Source organism: Aethalodelphis obliquidens, unplaced genomic scaffold (genome assembly GCF_003676395.1).
Source record: "Aethalodelphis obliquidens isolate GAN/ISIS:26980383/991018 unplaced genomic scaffold, ASM367639v1 scaffold71, whole genome shotgun sequence".
NCBI classification, from domain to species: domain Eukaryota; kingdom Metazoa; phylum Chordata; class Mammalia; order Artiodactyla; family Delphinidae; genus Aethalodelphis; species Aethalodelphis obliquidens.
The window spans coordinates 10512399-10531185 of NW_020838015.1; the positions used below are offsets into that span (position 1 = coordinate 10512399).

The following is an 18787-nucleotide window of genomic DNA, read 5'->3' on the forward strand; positions in this document are numbered from 1 at the left end:
TGTATATATATGCTTTTCAGTAGTGGCTAGACAATTTCTTTCAGGAAATTGCCTTTCTTAGTAATTGCAGTCTGCATTACATTGGACCTTAGCTAAAGATGGATTAAGTTCACAGAGGCATCTTCCAAGGAAGATGGTTTTTAAGTTGTAAATTGGAAGGACTAAGGGATGAAATTTGGCAAGCAGAAGAAGAAAGACCCCTCTTGTAGGCAGAACAACCTGGTTAAATGTGTAGAAGGGAGGAAAAGGCTAACAAGAAGATGAACTGGGCCAGATCAAAGCACTGAGACATAACAAGGGACCTAAGAAGACAGGTGACATAATTTGAAAGAGTAAGACAAGAATGTCTTTCTTGGAGAATCTTGAGTTTACCTGTAAAAATAGTGTCTGTTTCTTAGGGCAGAGCAGGTATGTACAGGAGGACTAAGCATTTCTTGGTTACTCAACAGTATGAGGATTACAGGGCCAAGGGGTGCTCTGTTATGGCCCAGGACATATAAGGCTTGAGGAACCTTAGGAGGAGATGACAGTGGGAAGAAAGGAGTCATTTTTTATGTATGTGTGCTAAGCTTTCCTTGGAATCTTTCTCTTAATATGTCTTTCTGGTGATTTCCAAGCAGATGACCCCACTGGAGGATATTGACAAGGACCACAGTGATCCATTTTTCAACTCAATATATGCTAAGGATATCTTCAGTTACATGAAGGAGAGAGAGGTGTGTAGGTGGTGAGGGTGAGGGGCAATGATTTCCAGTTCTCATTTTCTCATCACACATCCTTCAAATGCAAGTTTAAAGGGGAGGTAATAATGATGATGAAAAAATATTAGCAGCAACTGACATCTACTGGTAGCATACTATGAGTTAAACATTGTGCTAAGGGATTTATAAACATTATCTTGTTTAATTTTCCCAATAACTTTATGATGGTAGGTATTATTATCTCCTTTTTATAGTTGGAGGAAACTGCTCAGTCAACACAAATAGTATGTGGTAGATCTGGGATATGAACTAAAGTCTAATTACCTTGGAGACCATAAGCCTACACCTCTAATTGTTGAGGAGCTAATCTCAGACACAAAAATTGTCAAGCGGGCTCTTTCTGAGTGACTGCTCTTAGAGATCTTTTCCTTTCTCTGTGCAAGTTTCTGGCATCATATGTAAAACCAGACCTTTTATTCCAGCTCTCCAACCTGGTGAAATTTTCTTTCTCCTTTGAAATCTGCCAGTCTCTTTTACCACTAATATTCATCAATTCCAGATTTTCTTCTGTCTCTCAGTGGAACAGATGGGACCAAGGTTATCTACTAACTAGAATTTTAGCAAGCCATGCATAAGAGGAAAGATGAATATCTCATCTTCTCTCTAGAGACACAGCAATAGATTAACTGACTCCAGTGCCTGTACTTTTTCTAGTATACCTTGGAGGAAGCAAGAGATTACTATACTAAAAGTGCAGGCCTTAGCTCAGCAGTATTGGTTTCACTGGGGATCTTATGGGAGATTGGGATTGACATATATATTGACATATATACACTAACTAAAATCAATAACATAAGAACGTGCTATATAAAAAAATAAATAAAATTAAATTAAAAAAAAGATATGCAGAAACCTAGCCTCACCCCAAACCTTCTAAATTAGAATGTGAATTTTAAAGATCCTCAAGTATCTTTCACATATGCATGTTAAAGTTTGAGAAGGACTCCTCTACACAGCCTGGTATTGTGCTTTAGACTGAATTGCAAAGAAGGGGCAGAATCTCTTTGGTATTCATCTATAGTCATAGGTGTATTCCTGCCCATATTCCATATTCTCCTGGACTCCTCGCTATCCACCCTGACACTTAAATATCATGTGTGTCCATTTCCTAAGGATAACTGAAACTTGTCTGGAAAAGGATACTTTTATCTGCCCCTATCTGATACCAGCTGAAAATAATGATTTAGAACCCTGAGGAAATTACTTAGGTTACAATTTTTTTCTGAGATATTAGTTGCAAATATTTTTTCCCAAGTTACAATTTTTGAACTACAGGAAGAGTTTATTTGTTAACACTTCTTTCTTCTTGATGCCAGGAAAAGTTCATACTTAAAAAATACATGACCAGGCAGAATGATATCAACAGTGACATGAGGGCCATTCTCGTGGACTGGTTGGTGGAGGTGCAGGTAAGCCTGACAACTGCTGCCTTAAGGGGCTAATATTCTCTTTATCAATTATTCATTCAGCATTGCCAGGTCCCAAACGTAGTAAAAATTTACTGGGTCTACAGAGCTGAATAAGCCATGATTCCTGCCCTCAGGGAGCTTATGACCTAGGGGACAAGATAAGACAAGCAGGCAGATAAGAACAATACAAAGTAGAATATACTAAGTACTATAAGAATGTTATTAATAAGACACTCGGAGAACCCAGTGGAAGGAGAGAGATTTCTAGAAAAGGCAATGATGGTATGTCAGTTTAATCATTCTCAAAATCCTGTAAAAGTATTTCTTGTGATTTGGATAGGGGTTAGTGACAAAGTCTCTCAAGCTTTGGATGGGATGGGTAATAGGAAGGACATTGTAGCCCCAAACAGGGCAGATGGCTGTTTGTTGAGGGTTGGATGTTGAGGGAATATTGTTATGAATACTTAATTATCACTTTATACTAACAAAGGTAGTCCAGAATAGTACCTGGACGTAGTAGGTGTCAATAAATATTTGTTGAATGAATGGAATTGAAAGGATTGCTGTGGAGTTTGCAAGGAAATATAAAGCATAGTATATGCCCAGCAGAGGCTTACTATATAATTGGGAAGAAAATGTAATATAGTTTAATATCCTTTAAGTACCAGAGTAATGGTTCAGGCTCACTTTGGAGTGACAGACCAGGGAAATGTGGTAGACATGGTATATTTGAACATCAGCAAAGCATGAAAATGTCATCTTATGGAAATGATGCAAAATAGTAAATTAGATAAGAGTAGAATTTGAGTAAATCTTAAATAAGTAAAATTGATCACAAAGATTGCTGATCATTACCAAGCAAGAAAGAGATTTCTAGTAGACTGCCAGTGGACTTTGTTCTGATCAATATTTTTATAAGTGATGTAGATGAGAACAGAGAAGATCATCTCATCAAATTCACAGATGGCATGAAACTGGGAGTAGGGGTAGGAAATAAATGGATAACAGATAAAATATCTCTAGCAGCTGGAATGATGAACTGAATCTTTTAATAAAAAAGTTTTGTTATTTTTATTGCACAAAATTCATAATTATTATAGCAAAGTAAGAAATTATAATTACTTATGATCCCACAACGTACAAACAGTGTTAACATTTGTGTGTGTTTATTATCCCCCGCTTTTTTTTTAACATCTTTATTGGAGTATAATTGCTTTACATTGTTGTGTTAGTTGCTGCTGTATAACAGAGTGAATCAGCTATATGTATACATATATCCCCATATCCCCTCCCTCTTGCATCTCCCTCCCACCCTCCCTATCCCACCCCTCTAGGTGGTCACAAAGCATTGAGCTAATCTCCCTGTGCGATGCAGCTGCTTCCCACTAGTTATCTGTTTTACATTTGGTAGTGTATATATGTCAGTGCCACTCTCTCACTTCGTCTCAGCTTACCCTTCCCCCTCCCCGTGTCCTTAAGTCCATTCTCTACGTCTGCATCTTTTTTTTTTTTTTTTTTTCGGTACATAGGCCTCTCACCGTTGTGGCCCTTCCCGTTGCGGAGCACAGGCTCCGGACACGCAGGCTCAGTGGCCATGGCTCATGGGCCCAGCCGCTCCACGGCACGTGGGATCTTCCCTGACCGGGGCACGAACCTGCGTCCCCTGCATCAGCAGGCGGACTCTCAACCACTGCACCACCAGGGAAGCCCTATGTCTGCATCTTTATTCCTGTCCTGGCCCTAGGTTGTTCAGAACCAATTTTTTTTTTAAGATTCCATATATATGTGTTAGCATACGGTATTTGTTTTTCTCTTTTTGACCTTTGTAACATTTTGGGATTGACTTTTATCACTCACCATAATTCCCTTGAGGTCTGTCCAAGTTGTGTGTATCAATAGTTCATTCCTTTTTATTGCTGAGTAGTATTCCATGGTATGGATGTACCAAGGTTAGTTTAACCCTTCACCCATTGAAGGCCATTTGGGTTGTTTCCAGTTTCTGAGACTGTGAAAAGAACATCTATAAACATTAATTTACAGGGTTTTATGTGAATATAAGTTTTCATTCCTAACATCAATACCCAGGAATGGGATTGCTGTGTCATATGATAAATGTATGTTTAACTTAATGAGAAAGTGCTACAGAGTGACTGTATCATCTTGCACTCTCACCTGCAGTGTATGAGAGTTCTAGCTGCTCTGAATTCCTGGTCAGCACTGGGTATTTTTTTTTAAACTTTAGCCATATAGATGTGTAGAGGAATCTCACCGTAGTTCTAATTTGCATTTGCTAATGATGTTGAACATCATACTTGTCATCTGTATATCCTTTTTAATGAAGTGTCTGTGTCTTTTGCCCAGTTTTAAATTGGGTAGTTTATTTTCTTTGTGTCAAGTTATGAGAGTTCTTTACATGTTCTGGATGCAAATCCTTTGTTGGATGTGTGATTTACAAACATATCCTACCAGTCTGTAGTCTTTTGATTCTTTTATCTGTGTCTTTCACAGAGCAAAAATTTCTGATTTTGATAGTCCAGTTTTTCGATGTTTTCTGTATGGATTGCAATTTTTGTGTCATATCTAAGAACTCTGCTTAAACCTAGGTCATGAATATTTTCTCCCATATTTTATCTAAAAATTTTATAGCTTTAACATTAAATCTATAATTCATTTTGAGTTAATTTTTATATAAGGTATGCAGGTTTTGAAATCAAGTTTCATTGTTTTGCATATGGATGTCTAATTGTTCTAATACCATTTGTGGAAAAATATACTTTCTCCAGTAAATTGCTTTTGCACCTTTGCCAAAAATCTGTTTGCCTTATTTGTGTGGGTCTATTTCTATACTTTTTTTAAATATTCTGTTTCATTGATCTGTGTCTATCCCTTTGCCAGTATTGCAGCCTTTATTTCTATAGTATTACAGTAAGTCTTAAAACGAGGTAACATGATTCTTCCAACCCTATTCTGTCTTTTTTTTCAAAATTGTTTTAGCTATTCTAGTGTCTTAGCCTTTCTAGACAAATTTTAGAATCAGTTTGTCTATATCTACTAAAAAATCCCGCTGAGGGTTTGATTGGAATTGAATTACATCTTGTGCAGAAAAGAGTTAACATAACAGGCATGATGCTGCTAGCCTTAGAAAGGCCTGTTTGCAAGGTTGCCCTTTGGCTGGCATCTGGGAACTTGATTGGTAAGCAGTTCCCTACACTGCTGTAAAATTCTCCCCTAATGATAACTGTGCCTAAACTCTTTGTGCAAACACTATGGTTTATTCTGAACACCTGCTTTCCTTCTGCGAGTCTGGAACTTTGGTCCATGTTAGGTAGAGTGTTTATGTGACCAGCTCCCAGTAAAATGTTAGGCACTGAGTCATTAATGAGCTTCCCTGTTACACAACACTTGACACGTATTGTTCCGTCTTATTGCTGGAGGAATTAACTGCATCCTGAGAGACTCTGCGGGAATAGGATTCTTGGAAGCTTGCTTCTGGTTTTCACCAATTTTTGCCCATGCTCCTTTTCTCTTTGCTTTGCATCTTTTGCTATAATAAATCATAGCCATGAGTGTGACTATGTGCTGAGTCCTGTGAGTCATCCTAGGAATCATTGTACCTGGAGGTGGTCTTGGGGACCCCCAATACACATTTATAGATGAATTTGCATAGAATCAACATTTTTTTCTATGTTAAATCTTCCAACCCATGAACCATGAATGTAGTATGTCTCTCATGTATTTAGATTTTCTTTGATTTTTTTTAAAAAACCATACAGATCCTGTACATGTTTTGTTAGATTTATACCCAAATATTTTCTTTTTTGTAGCTATTGTAAATGGTATTTAAAAAATTTTTTGGTTTCCATTTGTACAGTGCCAATATGAAATATTGATATTTGTGTGTTGACCTTGTTTTCTATGATCTTGCTAAAACTCACTTATTAAATCTTAGGAGTTCTTTTTTTGGTAGATTTCTTGAAGTTATCTACATAGACAATTATGTCATTTGCAAATGGAGACAGTTTGATCCCTTTCCAGTCTGTATACATTTAACTTCATTTTTGTGTTTTATTGCACTGTGCAGGACTTAATTATGATGTTGATAGAATCAGTAAGAGTGGACAACCTTGTCTTGTCCCTGATCTTCGAAATAAAGCAGTTAATCTTTCACCATTAGTATGATCTTAACTGTAGAGTTTTTGCTGCTACCTTTGATCAGGTTGAGAAATTTACTTTCCATTCTTAGTTTGCTGATACATATTTATCATGACAATGTTAAATTTGTCAAACGCTTTTTTCCTGCATCTATTGATTTTGTTTTTGGCTTTAGCCTATTGATGTGGTGGATTATATTGATTTTTAAATATTGAAGCAGGCTCATATTCCTGGGATAAACTCCACTTGGTTCTGGAGTATTATTCTTATGTATTGCAAATCTTATATGCTAATATTTTGTTGAGGATTTTTGCATCTATGTTTATGATATATGTTGGTCTGTAGTGTTCTTTTTAAAAATATTTGTGTACTGTATTTTTCTGGTTCTTTAGTTCTTTCTGGAAGAACTAAAGAGCAAACAATGAAGAACAACAAAATAAATGAAATTAAAAATCTCTAGAAGGAATCAATAGCAGAATAACTGAGGCAGAAGAACGGATAAGTGACCTGGAAGATAAAATAGAGGAAATAACTACAGCAGAGCAGAATAAAGAAAACAGAATGAAAAGAATTGAGGACAGTCTCAGAGATCTCTGGGACAATATTAAACATACCAACATTTGAATTATAGGGGTCCCAGAAGAAGAAGAGAAAAAAGAAAGGGACTGAGAAAATATTTGAAGAGATTATAGTTGAAAACTTCCCTAACATGGGAAAAGAAATAGTCAGTCACATCTAGGAAGTGCAGAGAGTACCATACAGGATAAATCCAAGCAGAGACATGCCAAGACACATATTAATAAAATTATCAAAAATTAAATACAAAATAAAAATATTAAAAGCAGCAAGGGAAAAGCAAAAAATAATATACAAGGGAATCCCCATAAGGTTAACAGCTGATCTTTCAGCAGAAACTCTGCAAGCCAGAAGGGAGTGGCGGGACATATTTAAAGTGATGAAAGGGAAAAACCTACAAAAAAGATTACCCAGCAAGGATTTCATTCAGATTCGACAGAGAAATTAAAACCTTTACGGACAAGAAAAAGCTAAGAGAATTCAGCACCACCAAACCAGCTTTACAACAAACATTAAAGGAACTTCTCTAGGCAGGAAACACAAGAGAAGGAAAAGACCTACAATAACAAACCTGAAACAATTAAGAAAATGGTAATAGGAACATACATATTGATAACTACCTTAAAGGTAAATGGATTAAATGCTCCAACCAAAAGACATAGACTGGCTGAATGCATACAAAAACAAAACCCATATATATATGCTGTCTACAAGAGACCCACTTCAGACCTAGGGATAGATACAGACTGTAAGAGAGGGGATAGAAAAAGATATTCCATGCAAATGGAAATCAAAAGAAAGCTAGAGTAGCAATTCTCATATCAGACAAAATAGACTTTAAAACAAAGACTATTACAAGAGACAAAGAAGGACACTACATAATGATCAAAGGATCAATCCAAGAAGAAGATATAACAATTGTAAATATTTATGCACCCAAAATAGGAACACCTCAGTACATAAGGCAAATGCTAACAGCCATAAAAGGGGAAATTGACAGTAACACAATGATAGTAGGGGACTTTAACGCCCCAGTTTCACCAATGGACAGATCATCCAAAATGAAAATAAATAAGGAAACACAAGCTTTAAATGATACATTAAAGAAGATGGACTTAATTGATGTTTATAGGACATTCCATCCAAAAACAACAGAATACTCTTTCTTCTCAGGTGTTCGTGGAACATTCTCCAGGATAGATCCAAACTATACAATGGTGGAAAGACAGCCTCTTCAACAAATGGTGCTGGGAAAACTGGACAGCTACATGTAAAAGAATGAAATTAGAACACTCCCTAACACCGTATACAAAAATAAACTCAAAAGGTATTAAAGACCTAAATGTAAGGCCAGACACTATAAAAATCTTAATGGAAAACATAGGCAGAACACTCTATGACATAAATCACAGCAAGATCCTTTTTGACCCACCCCCTAGAGAAATGGAAATAAAAACAAACAAATGGGACCTAATGAAACTTAAAAGCTTTTGAACAGGAAAAGAAATCATAAAGAAGATGAAAAGATGACCCTCAGAATGGGAGAAAATATTTGCAAATGAAGCAACTGACAAAGGATTAATCTCCAAAATATACAAGCAGCTCATGCAGCTCAATATCAAAACAACGAACAACCCAATCCAAAAATGGGAAGAAGACCTAAATAGACATTTCTCCAAAGGAGATTTATAGATTGCGAACAAACACGAAAGGATGCTCAACATCACTAATCATTAGACAAATACAAATCAAAACTACAATGAGGTATCTCCTCACACCAGTGAGAATGGCCATCATCAAAAAATCTAGAAACAATAAATGCTGGAGAGGGTGTGGAGAAAAGGGAACACTCTTGTACTGTTGGTGGGTATGTAAATTGATACAGCCACTATGGAGAACAGTATGCAGGTTCCTTAGAAACCTAAAATTAGAACTCCATATGACCCAGCAATCCCACTACTGGGCATATACCCCGAGAAAACCATAATTCAAAAAGAGTCATATACCACTATGTTCACTGCAGCTCTGTTTACAGTAGCCAGGATATGGAAGCAACCTAAGTGTCCATTGACAGATGAATGGATAAAGCAGTTGTGGCACTTATATACAGTGGAATATTACTCGGCCATAAAAAATGAAATTGAGTTGTTTGTAGTGAGTTTGATGGACCTAGAGTCTGTCTTACAGAGTGAAGTAAGTCATAAAGAGAAAAACAAATACTATATGCTAAAACATATATATGGAATGTAAGCAAAAAAAATAAGGTTCTGAAGAACCTAAGGGCAGGACAGGAATGAAGACCCAGACGTAGAGAATGGACTTGAGGACACGGGGAGTGGGAAGGGTAAGCTGGGATGCAGTGAGAGAATAGCATTGACCTATATACACTACCAAATGTAAAATAGATAGCTAGTGGGAAGCAGCTGCATTCCAGAGGGAGATCAACTTGGTGCTTTGTCACCACCTAGATGGGTGGGATAGGGAGAGTTGGAGGGAGATGTAAGAGGGAGGGAATATGGGGATATATCTATACATATAGCTGATTCACTTTGTTATACAGCAGAAAGTAACACAACATTGTAAAGCAATTATACTCCAATAAAGATGTTAAAAATATAATTTGGGAAGTATTCCCTTCTCTTCTCTTTTCTAGAAGAGATGTGCAGAATTTATATTATTCATTCTTTAAATGTTTGGTAGAATTCACATGTGAAACTATCTGGGCCTGAAGTTTTTTCTTTTCTCTGAAGAATTTTATCTAAGAATATAATTTCTTTAATAGTTATGAGATTATTCAAGTTATCTATTCATGTCAGATGAAATTTGGAACTTTGTGGTTTTCAAAGAATTGGTCCTTTCATTTAAGTTGTTGTATTTATGTTCATAGCATTTCCTGATGATGCTTTCATTCTTGATATTTGGTAATGTGTGTGTTCTCTCTTTTTGTTTATCAGTCTTGCTAGGAGTTTATCATTTTTATTGATATTTGCAAAGAACCAGGTTTTGCTTTTATTTGTTTTCTGTTTTTCTGTTTTCAGTTTTATTGATATCTATGCTAATTTTTATTGTTTCCTTTTTCTTGCTTTGGGTTTAAGTTGCTCTTCTTTTCGTAGTTTGAGATGGAAGATTAGATTATTGACTTCAGACTTTTCTTATTTCCTTTTTATTTAATTTACTTTTTTATTTTTTAATTTTTAAATTTTTCACACACACAGTGTTTTATTTTTACAAGAGATAAATAAACTGACACCAAGCATTGTAAATGGATGACCACAACAAAAGCAACAATGATTGCAATTACCAAACATGAAACACACTCATACTATGTCATAATATTGACATTCAGTCCAGTAATCCTCCGCTGTAACAGCTCCTTTACTTTGCAGTGAAAATTGATTTGTATATTTTTTGCCTCTGAGTCCTTGTGGGATTTTTATTTTATTCAAACAGAAAGTCACAAAAATTATAATCATCCTCATCAGTTCACTCAGTCCCATAAAATTAATTTTTTATCTTCATCTTTTGTTAGCACTTTTATGAATTCATCAGTTTTCCATTAGAGTTCTGAAAATGCTGATTCATTCAGTTCAGCAGTATAGTCAGTTACCAGAAACCTGTACTTGTCAGAGTCTTTTCCATGAATTACTTGAAGATGAAACCCTTTTATAGGAACATTTTTGCAAAAGCATCAGAGTACACCCAGAACTGTCTGTACATGACAAAAGACTTAAAAATGACCATGGTTAAAGATTTGATAAAAGTTCATAATAATGCAATTGACAAGGTAATTTAGTTATTTCTGAGATATACATTTTAAAGTAATAACTAGAATTATGACTTATAACATTATAACAGAACATATAAGATTTTTAGAAATTTCAGGTAATGTCTGAAACATTTATATTAACATATTTCCATACAAATAAGCCAAAGAAATTTTAGTATTAGTTGTTTTTTTAGTTTGTTTGATTTTTTTATACTGCAGGTTCTTATTAGACATCAATTTTATACACATCATTGTATACATGTCAATCGCAATCGCCCAATTCAGCACTCCACCATCCCCACCCCACTGCGGTTTTCCCCCCTTGGTGTCCATACGTTTGTTCTCTACATCTGTGTCTCAACTTCTGCCCTGCAAACTGCTTCATCTGTACCATTTTTCTAGGTTCCACATTCATGTGTTAATATAAGATATTTGTTTTTCTCTTTCTGACTTACTTCACTCTGTATGACAGTCTCTAGATCCATCCACGTCTCAACAAATAACTCAACTTCGTTCCTTTTTATGGCTGAGTAATATTCCATTGTATATATGTACCACTTCTTTATCCATTCGTCTGTCGATGGACATTTAGGTTGCTTCCATGACCTGGCTATTGTAAATCGTGCTGCAGTGAACATTGGGGTGCATGTGTCTTTTTGAATTATGGTTTTCTCTGGGTATATACCCAGTAGCAGGATTGCTGGATCATATGGTAATTCTATTTTTAGTTTTTTAAGGAACCTGCATACTGTTCTCCATAGTGGCTGTATCAATTTACATTCCCACCAACAGTGCAAGAGGGTTCCCTTTTCTCCATACCCTCTCCAGCATTTATTGTTTGTAGATTTCCTGATGATGCCCATTCTAACTGGTCTGAGGTGATACCTCATTGTAGTTTTGATTTGCATTTCTCTAATAATTAGTGATGTTGAGCAGCTTTTCATGTGCTTCTTGACCATCTGTATGTCTTCTTTGGAGAAATGTCTATTTAGGTCTTCTGCCCACTTTTGGATTGGGTTGATTGTTTCTTTAATGTTGAGGTGCATGAGCTGTTTATATATTTTGGAGATTAATCCTTTGTCCGTTGATTCATTTGTAAATATTTTCTCCCATTCTGAGGTTTGTCTTTTTGTCTTCTTTATGGTTTCCTTTGTTGTGCAAAAGCTTTTAAGTTTCATTAGGTCCCATTTGTTTATTTTTGTTTTTATTTCCATTTCTCTAGTAGGTGGATCAAAAAAGACCTTGCTGTGATTTATGTCATAGAGAGTTCTTCCTGTGTTTTCCTCTAAGAGTTTTATAGTGTCTGGTGTTACATTTAGGTCTCGAATCCATTTTGAGTTTATTTTTGTGCATGGTGTTAGGGAGTGTTCTAATTTCATTCTTTTACATGTAGCTGTCCAGTTTCCCCAGCAACACTTATTGAAGAAACTGTCTTTTCTGTGTTGTATATCTTTGCCTCCTTTGTCATAGATTAATTGACCATAGGTGCATTGGTTAATCTCTGGGCATTCTATCTTATTCCGTTGATCTATATTTCTGTTTTTGTGCCAGTACCATACTGTCTTGGTTACTGTAGCTTTGTAGTATAGTCTGAAGTAAGGGAGTCTGATTCCTCCAGCTCCATTTTTTTCCCTCAAGACTGCTTTGGTTATTCATAGCCTTTTGTGTCTCCATACAAATTTTAAGATGATTTGTTCTAGTTCTGTAAAAAATGCCATTGGTAATTTGATAGGGATTGCATTGAATCTGTAGTTTGCTTTGGGTAGTATAGTCATTTTCACAATATTGATTCTTCCAATCCAAGAACATGATATATCTCTCCATCTGTTGATATCATCTTTAATTTCTTTCATCAGTGTCTTACAGTTTTCTGCATACAGGTCTTTGGTATCCTTAGGTAGATTTATTCCTAGGTATTTTATTCTTTTTGTTGCAATGGTAAATGGGAGTGTTTCCATAATTTCTGTTTCAGATTTTTCATCATTAGTGTATAGGAATGCAAGAGATTTCTGTGCATTAATTTTGTATCCTGCAACTTTACCAAATTCATTGATTAGTTCTAGTAGTTTTCTGGTGGCATTTTTAGAATTCTCTATGTATAATATCGTGTCATCTGCAAACAGTGACAGTTTTACTTTTTCTATTCCAGTTTCTATTCCTTTTATTTCTTTTTCTTCTCTGGTTGCCGTGGCTAGGACTTCCAAAACTATGTTGAATAATAGTGGTGAGAATGGACATCCATGTCTCGTTCCTGATCTTAGGGGAAATGGTTTCAGTTTTTCAGCACTGAGAATGATGTTTGCTGTGGGTTTGTCATATGTGGCCTTTATTATGTTGAGGTAGGTTCCCTCTATGCCCACTTTCTGGAGAGTTTTTCTCATAAATGGGTGTTGAATTTTGTCAAAAGCTTTTTCTGCATCTATTGAGGTGATCATATGGATTTTAGTCTTCAGTTGTTAATATGGTGTATCACATTGATTGATTTGCATATATTGAAGAATCCTTGCATCCCTGGGATAAATCTCACTTGATCGTGGTGTATGATCCTTTTAATGTGTTGTCGGATTCTGTTTGCTAGTATTTTGTTGAGCATTTTTGCATCTATATTCATCAGTGGTATTGGTCTGTAATTTTCTTTTTTTTCTTTTTTTAACATCTTTATTGGAGTATAATTGCTTTACAATGGTGTTTTAGTTTCTGCTTTATAACAAAGTGAATCAGTTATACATATACATATGTTTCCATATCTCTTCCCTGTTGCATCTCCCTCCATCCCACCCTCTCTATGCCACCCCTCTAGGTGGTCACAAAGCACCGAGCTGATCTCCCTGTGCTATGTGGCTGCTTCCCACTAGCTATCTATTTTACATTTGCTAGTGTATATATGTCCATGCCACTCTCTCACTTTGTCAGAGCTTACCCTTACCCCTCTCCATATCCTGAAGTCTATTCTTTAATAGTTCTGTGTCTTTATTCCCATCTTGCCCCTGGTTCTTCATGACCGTTTTTTCTTTTTCCCTTAGATTCCATATATATGTGTTAGCATACAGTATTTGTTTTTCTCTTTCTGACTTACTTCACTCTGTATGACAGACTCTAGGTCCATCCACCTCACTACAAATAACTCAGTTTCAATCGTTTTTATGCCTGAGTAATATTCCATTGTATATATGTGCCACATCTTTATCCATTCATCTGTTGATGGACACTTAGGTTGCTTCAGTGTCCTAGGTATTGTAAATAGAGCTGCAATGAACATTTTGGTCCATGACACTTTTTGAATTATTGTTTTCTTAGGGTATATGCCCATTAGGGGGATAGCTGGGTCATATGGTTGTTCTATTTTTAGTTTTTTAAGGAACCTCCATATTGTTCTCCATAGTGGCTGTATCAGTTTACATTCCCACCAACAGTGCAAGAGGGTTCCCTTTTCTCCACACCCTCTCCAGCATTTACTGTTTCTAGATTTTTTGATGATGGCCATTCTGACCGATACAAGATGCTATCTAATTGTAGTTTTGATTTGCATGTCTCTAATGATTAATGATGTTGAGCATTCTTTCATGTGTTTGTTGGCAATCTGTAAATCTTCTTTGGATAAATCTCTGTTTACGTCTTCAACCCATTTTTGGATTGGATTGTTTGTTTTTTGATATTGAGCTGCATGAGCTGCTTGTAAATTTTGGAGATTAATCCTTTGTCAGTTGCTTCATTGGCAAATATTTTCTCCCATTCTGAGGGTTGTCTTTTGGTCTTGTTTATGGTTCCCTTTGCTGTGCAAAAGCCTTTAAGTTTCATTAGGTCCCATTTGTTTATTTTTGTTTTTATTTTCATTTCTCTAGGAGGTGGGTCAAAAGGATCTTGCTCTGATTTATTTCATAGAGTGTTCTTCCTATGTTTTCCTCTAAGAGTTTGATAGTGTCTGGCCTTACATTTAGGTCTTTAATCCATTTTGAGTTTATTTTTGTGTATGGTGTTAGGGAGTGTTCTAATTTCATAGTTTTACATGTACCTGTCCAGTTTTCCCAGCACCACTTATTGAAGAGGCTGTCTTTTCTCTGCTGTGTATTCTTGCCTCCTTTATCAAAGATAAGGTGACTGTATGTGCGTGGGTTTATCTCTGGGCTTTCTATCCTGTTCCATTCATCTATATTTCTGTTTTTGTGCCAGTACCATACTGTCTTGATTACTGTAGCTTTGTAGTATAGTCTGAAATCAGGGAGCCTGATTCCTCCAGCTCCATTTTTCTTTCTCAAGTTTGCTTTCGCTATTCAGGGTCTTTTGTGTTTCCATACAAATTGTGAAATTTTTTGTTCTAGTTCTGTGAAAAATGCCAGTGGTAGTTTGATAGGGATTGCATTGAATCTGTAGATTGCTTTGGGTAGTAGATGCATTTTCACAATGTTGATTCTTCCAATCCAAGAATATGGTATATCTCTCCATCTATTGTATCACCTTTAAATTTCTTCATCAGTGTCTTATAATTTTCTGCATACAGGTCTTTTATCTCCTTAGGTAGGTATATTCCTAGATATTTTATTCTTTTTGTTGCAGTGGTAAATACGTGTGTTTTCTTAATATCACTTTCAGATATTTTATCATTAGTGTATAGGAATGCCAGAGATTTCTGTGCATTAATTTTGTGTTGTGCTACTTAACCAAATTCCTTGATTAGCTCTGGTTGTTTTCTGGTGGCATCTTTAGGATTCTCTATGTATAGTATCATGTCATCTGCAAACAGTGACAGCTTTACTTCTTCTTTTCCAATTTGGATTCCTTTTATTTCTTTTTCTTCTCTGATTGCTGTGGCTAAAACTTCCAAAACTATGTTGAATAAGAGTGGTGAGAGTGGGCAACCTTGTCTTGTTCCTGATCATAGTGGAAATGGTTTCAGTTTTTCACCATTGAGGATGATGTTGTCTGTGGGTTTGTCATATATGGCCTTTATTACGTTGAGGAAAGTTCCCTCTATGCCGACTTTCTTCAGGGTTTTTATCATAAATGGGTGTTGAATTTTGTCAAAAGCTTTCTCTGCATCTGTTGAGATTATCATATGGTTTTTCTCCTTCAATTTTTTAATATGGTTTATCACATTGATTGATTTCCATATATTGAAGAATCCTTGCATTCCTGGAATAAACCCCACTTGATCATGGTGTATAATCCTTTTAATGTGTTGTTGGATTCTGTTTGCTAGTATTTTGTTGAGGAATTTTGCATCCATGTTCATCAGTGACATTGGCCTTTAGTTTTCTTTCTCTTTGACATCTTTGTCTGGTTTTGGTATCAGGGTGATGGTGGCCTTGTAGAATGAGTTTGGGAGTGTTCCTGCCTCTGCTATATTTTGGAAGTGTTTGAGAAGGATAGGTGTTAGCTCTTCTCTAAATGTTTGATAGAATTCGCCTGTGAAGCCATCTGGTCCTGGGCTTTTGTTTGTTGGAAGATTTTTAATCACAGTTTCAATTTCAGTGCTTGTGATTGGTCTGTGCATATTTCCTATTTCTTACTGGTTCAGTCTCGGCACGTTGTGCATTTCTAAGAATTTGTCCATTTCTTCCAGGTTGTCCATTTTTTCGGCATAGATTTGCTTGTAGTAGTCTCTCATGATCCTTTTTATTTCTGCAGTGTCAGTTGTTACTTCTCCTTTTTCATTTCTAATTCTATTGATTTGAGTCTTCTCCCTTTTTATCTTGATGAGTCTGGCGAATGGTTTATCCATTTGGTTTATCTTCTCAAAGAACCAGCTTTTAATTTTATTGATCTTTGCTTTCATTTCCTTCATTTCTTTTTCATTTATTTCTGATCTGATCTTCATGATTTCTTTCCTTCTGCTACCTTTGGGCTTTTTTTGTTCTTCTTTCTCTAATTGCTTTAGGTGCAAGGTTAGGTTGTTTATTTGAGATGTTTCCTGTTTCTTAAGGTAGGATTGTATTGCTATAAACTTCCCTCTTAGAACTGCTTTTGCTGCATCCCATAGGTTTTGTGTCGTCGTGTCTTCATTATCATTTGTTTTTAGGTATTTTTTGATTTCCTCTTTGATTTCTTCAGTGATCGCTTGGTTATTAAGTAGTGTATTGTTTAGCCTCCATGTGTTTGTATTTTTTACTGATCTTTTCCTGTAATTGATATCTAGTCTCATAGCATTGTGGTCGGAAAAGGTAGTTGATACAATTTCAATTTTCTTAAATTTACCAGGGCTTGATTTGTGACCCAAGATATGATCTATCCTGTAGAATGTTCCATGAGCACTTGAGAAGAATGTGTATTCTGTTGTTTTTGGATGGAATGTCCTATAAATATCAATTAAGTCCATCTTGTTTAACGTATCATTTAAAGCTTTTGTTTCTTATTTATTTTCTTTTTGGATGATGTTTCCATTGTTGAAAGTGGGGTGTTAAAGTCCCCTACTATGATTGTCGATTTTACTCTCGATTTCTCCTTTTATGGCTGTTAGCCATTGCCATATGTATTGAGGTGCTCCTATGTTGGGTGCATATATATTTATAATTGTTATATCTTTTTCTTGCATTGATCCCTTGATCATTATGTAGTGTCCTTCCTTGTCTCTTGTAACATTCTATTTCCAAGATTGTTCATCTTTGCTATCATTATTCTGAATTATTTTTCAGGTAGACTGCCTATTTCCTCTTCATTCCCAAAGTCCACCGCCTCAATTTTGGGTGATTTGTTGTCTATTCAGGTGTTCCAGAGATACAGGGTACATCAAGTTGATTGTGGAGGTTTAATCCGCTGCTTCTGAGGCTGCAAGGAGAAAATTCCTTTTCTCTTCTTTGTTTGCACAGCTCCTGGAGCTCAGCTTCAGATTTGGCCCTGCCTCTGCATGTAGGTTGCCCTCTGGTGTCGACAGGAGGGGGTTAAAGGGGAACTACCATACGACCCAGCAATCCCACTACTGGGCATATACCCTGAGAAAACTATAATTCAAAAAGAGTCATGTAGCAAAATGTTCATTGCAGCTCTATTTACAATAGCCAGGAGATGGAAGCAACCTAAGTGTCCATCATCAGATGAATGGATAAAGAAGTTGTGGCACATATATACAATGGAATATTACTCAGCCATAAAAAGAAACGAAATTGAGCTATTTGTAATGAGGTGGATGGACCTAGATAGAGTCTGTCATACAGAGTGAAGTAAGTCAGAAAGAGAAAAACAAATAATGTATGCTAACACATATATATGGAATTTAAGAAAAGAAAAAGGTCATGAAGAACCTAGGGGTAAGACGGGAATAAAGACACAGACCTACTAGAGAATGGACTTGAGGATATGGGGAGGGGCAAGGGTAAGCTGTGACAAAGTGAGAGAGTGGCATGGGCGTATATACACTACCAAACGTAAAATAGGTAGCTAGTGGGAAGCAGCCTCATGGCACAGGGAGATCAGCTCAGTGCTTTGTGACCACCTGGATGGGTGGGATAGGGAGGGTGGGAGGGAGGGAGATGCAAGAGGGAAGACATATGGGAACATATGTATATGTATAACTGATTCACTTTGTTATCAAGCAGAAACTAACACACCATTGTAAAGCAATTGTGCGCCAATAAAGATGTTAAAAAAAAAATAGGAGTGGCTGATTCGCGGGCTCTGCCTCCTCAGGCCGTGGGGAGGGAGGTGTATAGAAGGCGGGGTGAGCCTGTGGAGGCAGAGGCCCGAGTGACATTGCAACAGCTTGAGGTGTGCTTTGTGTTCTCCTGGGGAAGTTTCCCCTGGATCACAGGACGCTGGCAGTGGTGGGCTGCATAGGCTTCTTGGAGGGGAGCTGTGGATAGTGATCTGTGCTTGCACACAGGAGTTTTGGTGGCTTCAGGAGCAGCGTTAGCAGTTCATGCCCATCTCTGTTGTCTGTGGTGGTTGCCGGCGGTTTGTGCCCATCTCTGAAGCTCTTTTAAGCAGTGTTCTGAATCTCTTCTCCTCGCACACCCTGAAACAATGGTCTCTTGCCTCTTAGGCAGTTCCAGACCTTTTCCCGGACTCCCTCCCTGCTAGCTGTGGCGCACTAACCCCATTCAGGCTGTGTTCCCTCAGCCAACCCCAGTCCTCTCCCTGGGATCTGACCCACCAGAGCCTCTGCTCCTAGTCCCCACCCACCCTGGTGGGTG

General features: G+C 36.8%; 1 protein-coding gene across 1 annotated transcript in view; it reads left to right on the plus strand.

Annotated features, from left to right (window-relative positions):
- The window catches only part of CCNB3 (cyclin B3), a 54876-nt gene that overhangs the window by 26565 nt on the left and 9524 nt on the right, over positions 1 to 18787 (plus strand). The window contains 2 exon segments of the mRNA XM_027091274.1: positions 621 to 716; positions 2078 to 2170. Of these exon segments, the coding sequence (XP_026947075.1) occupies positions 621 to 716; positions 2078 to 2170 (189 nt within the window).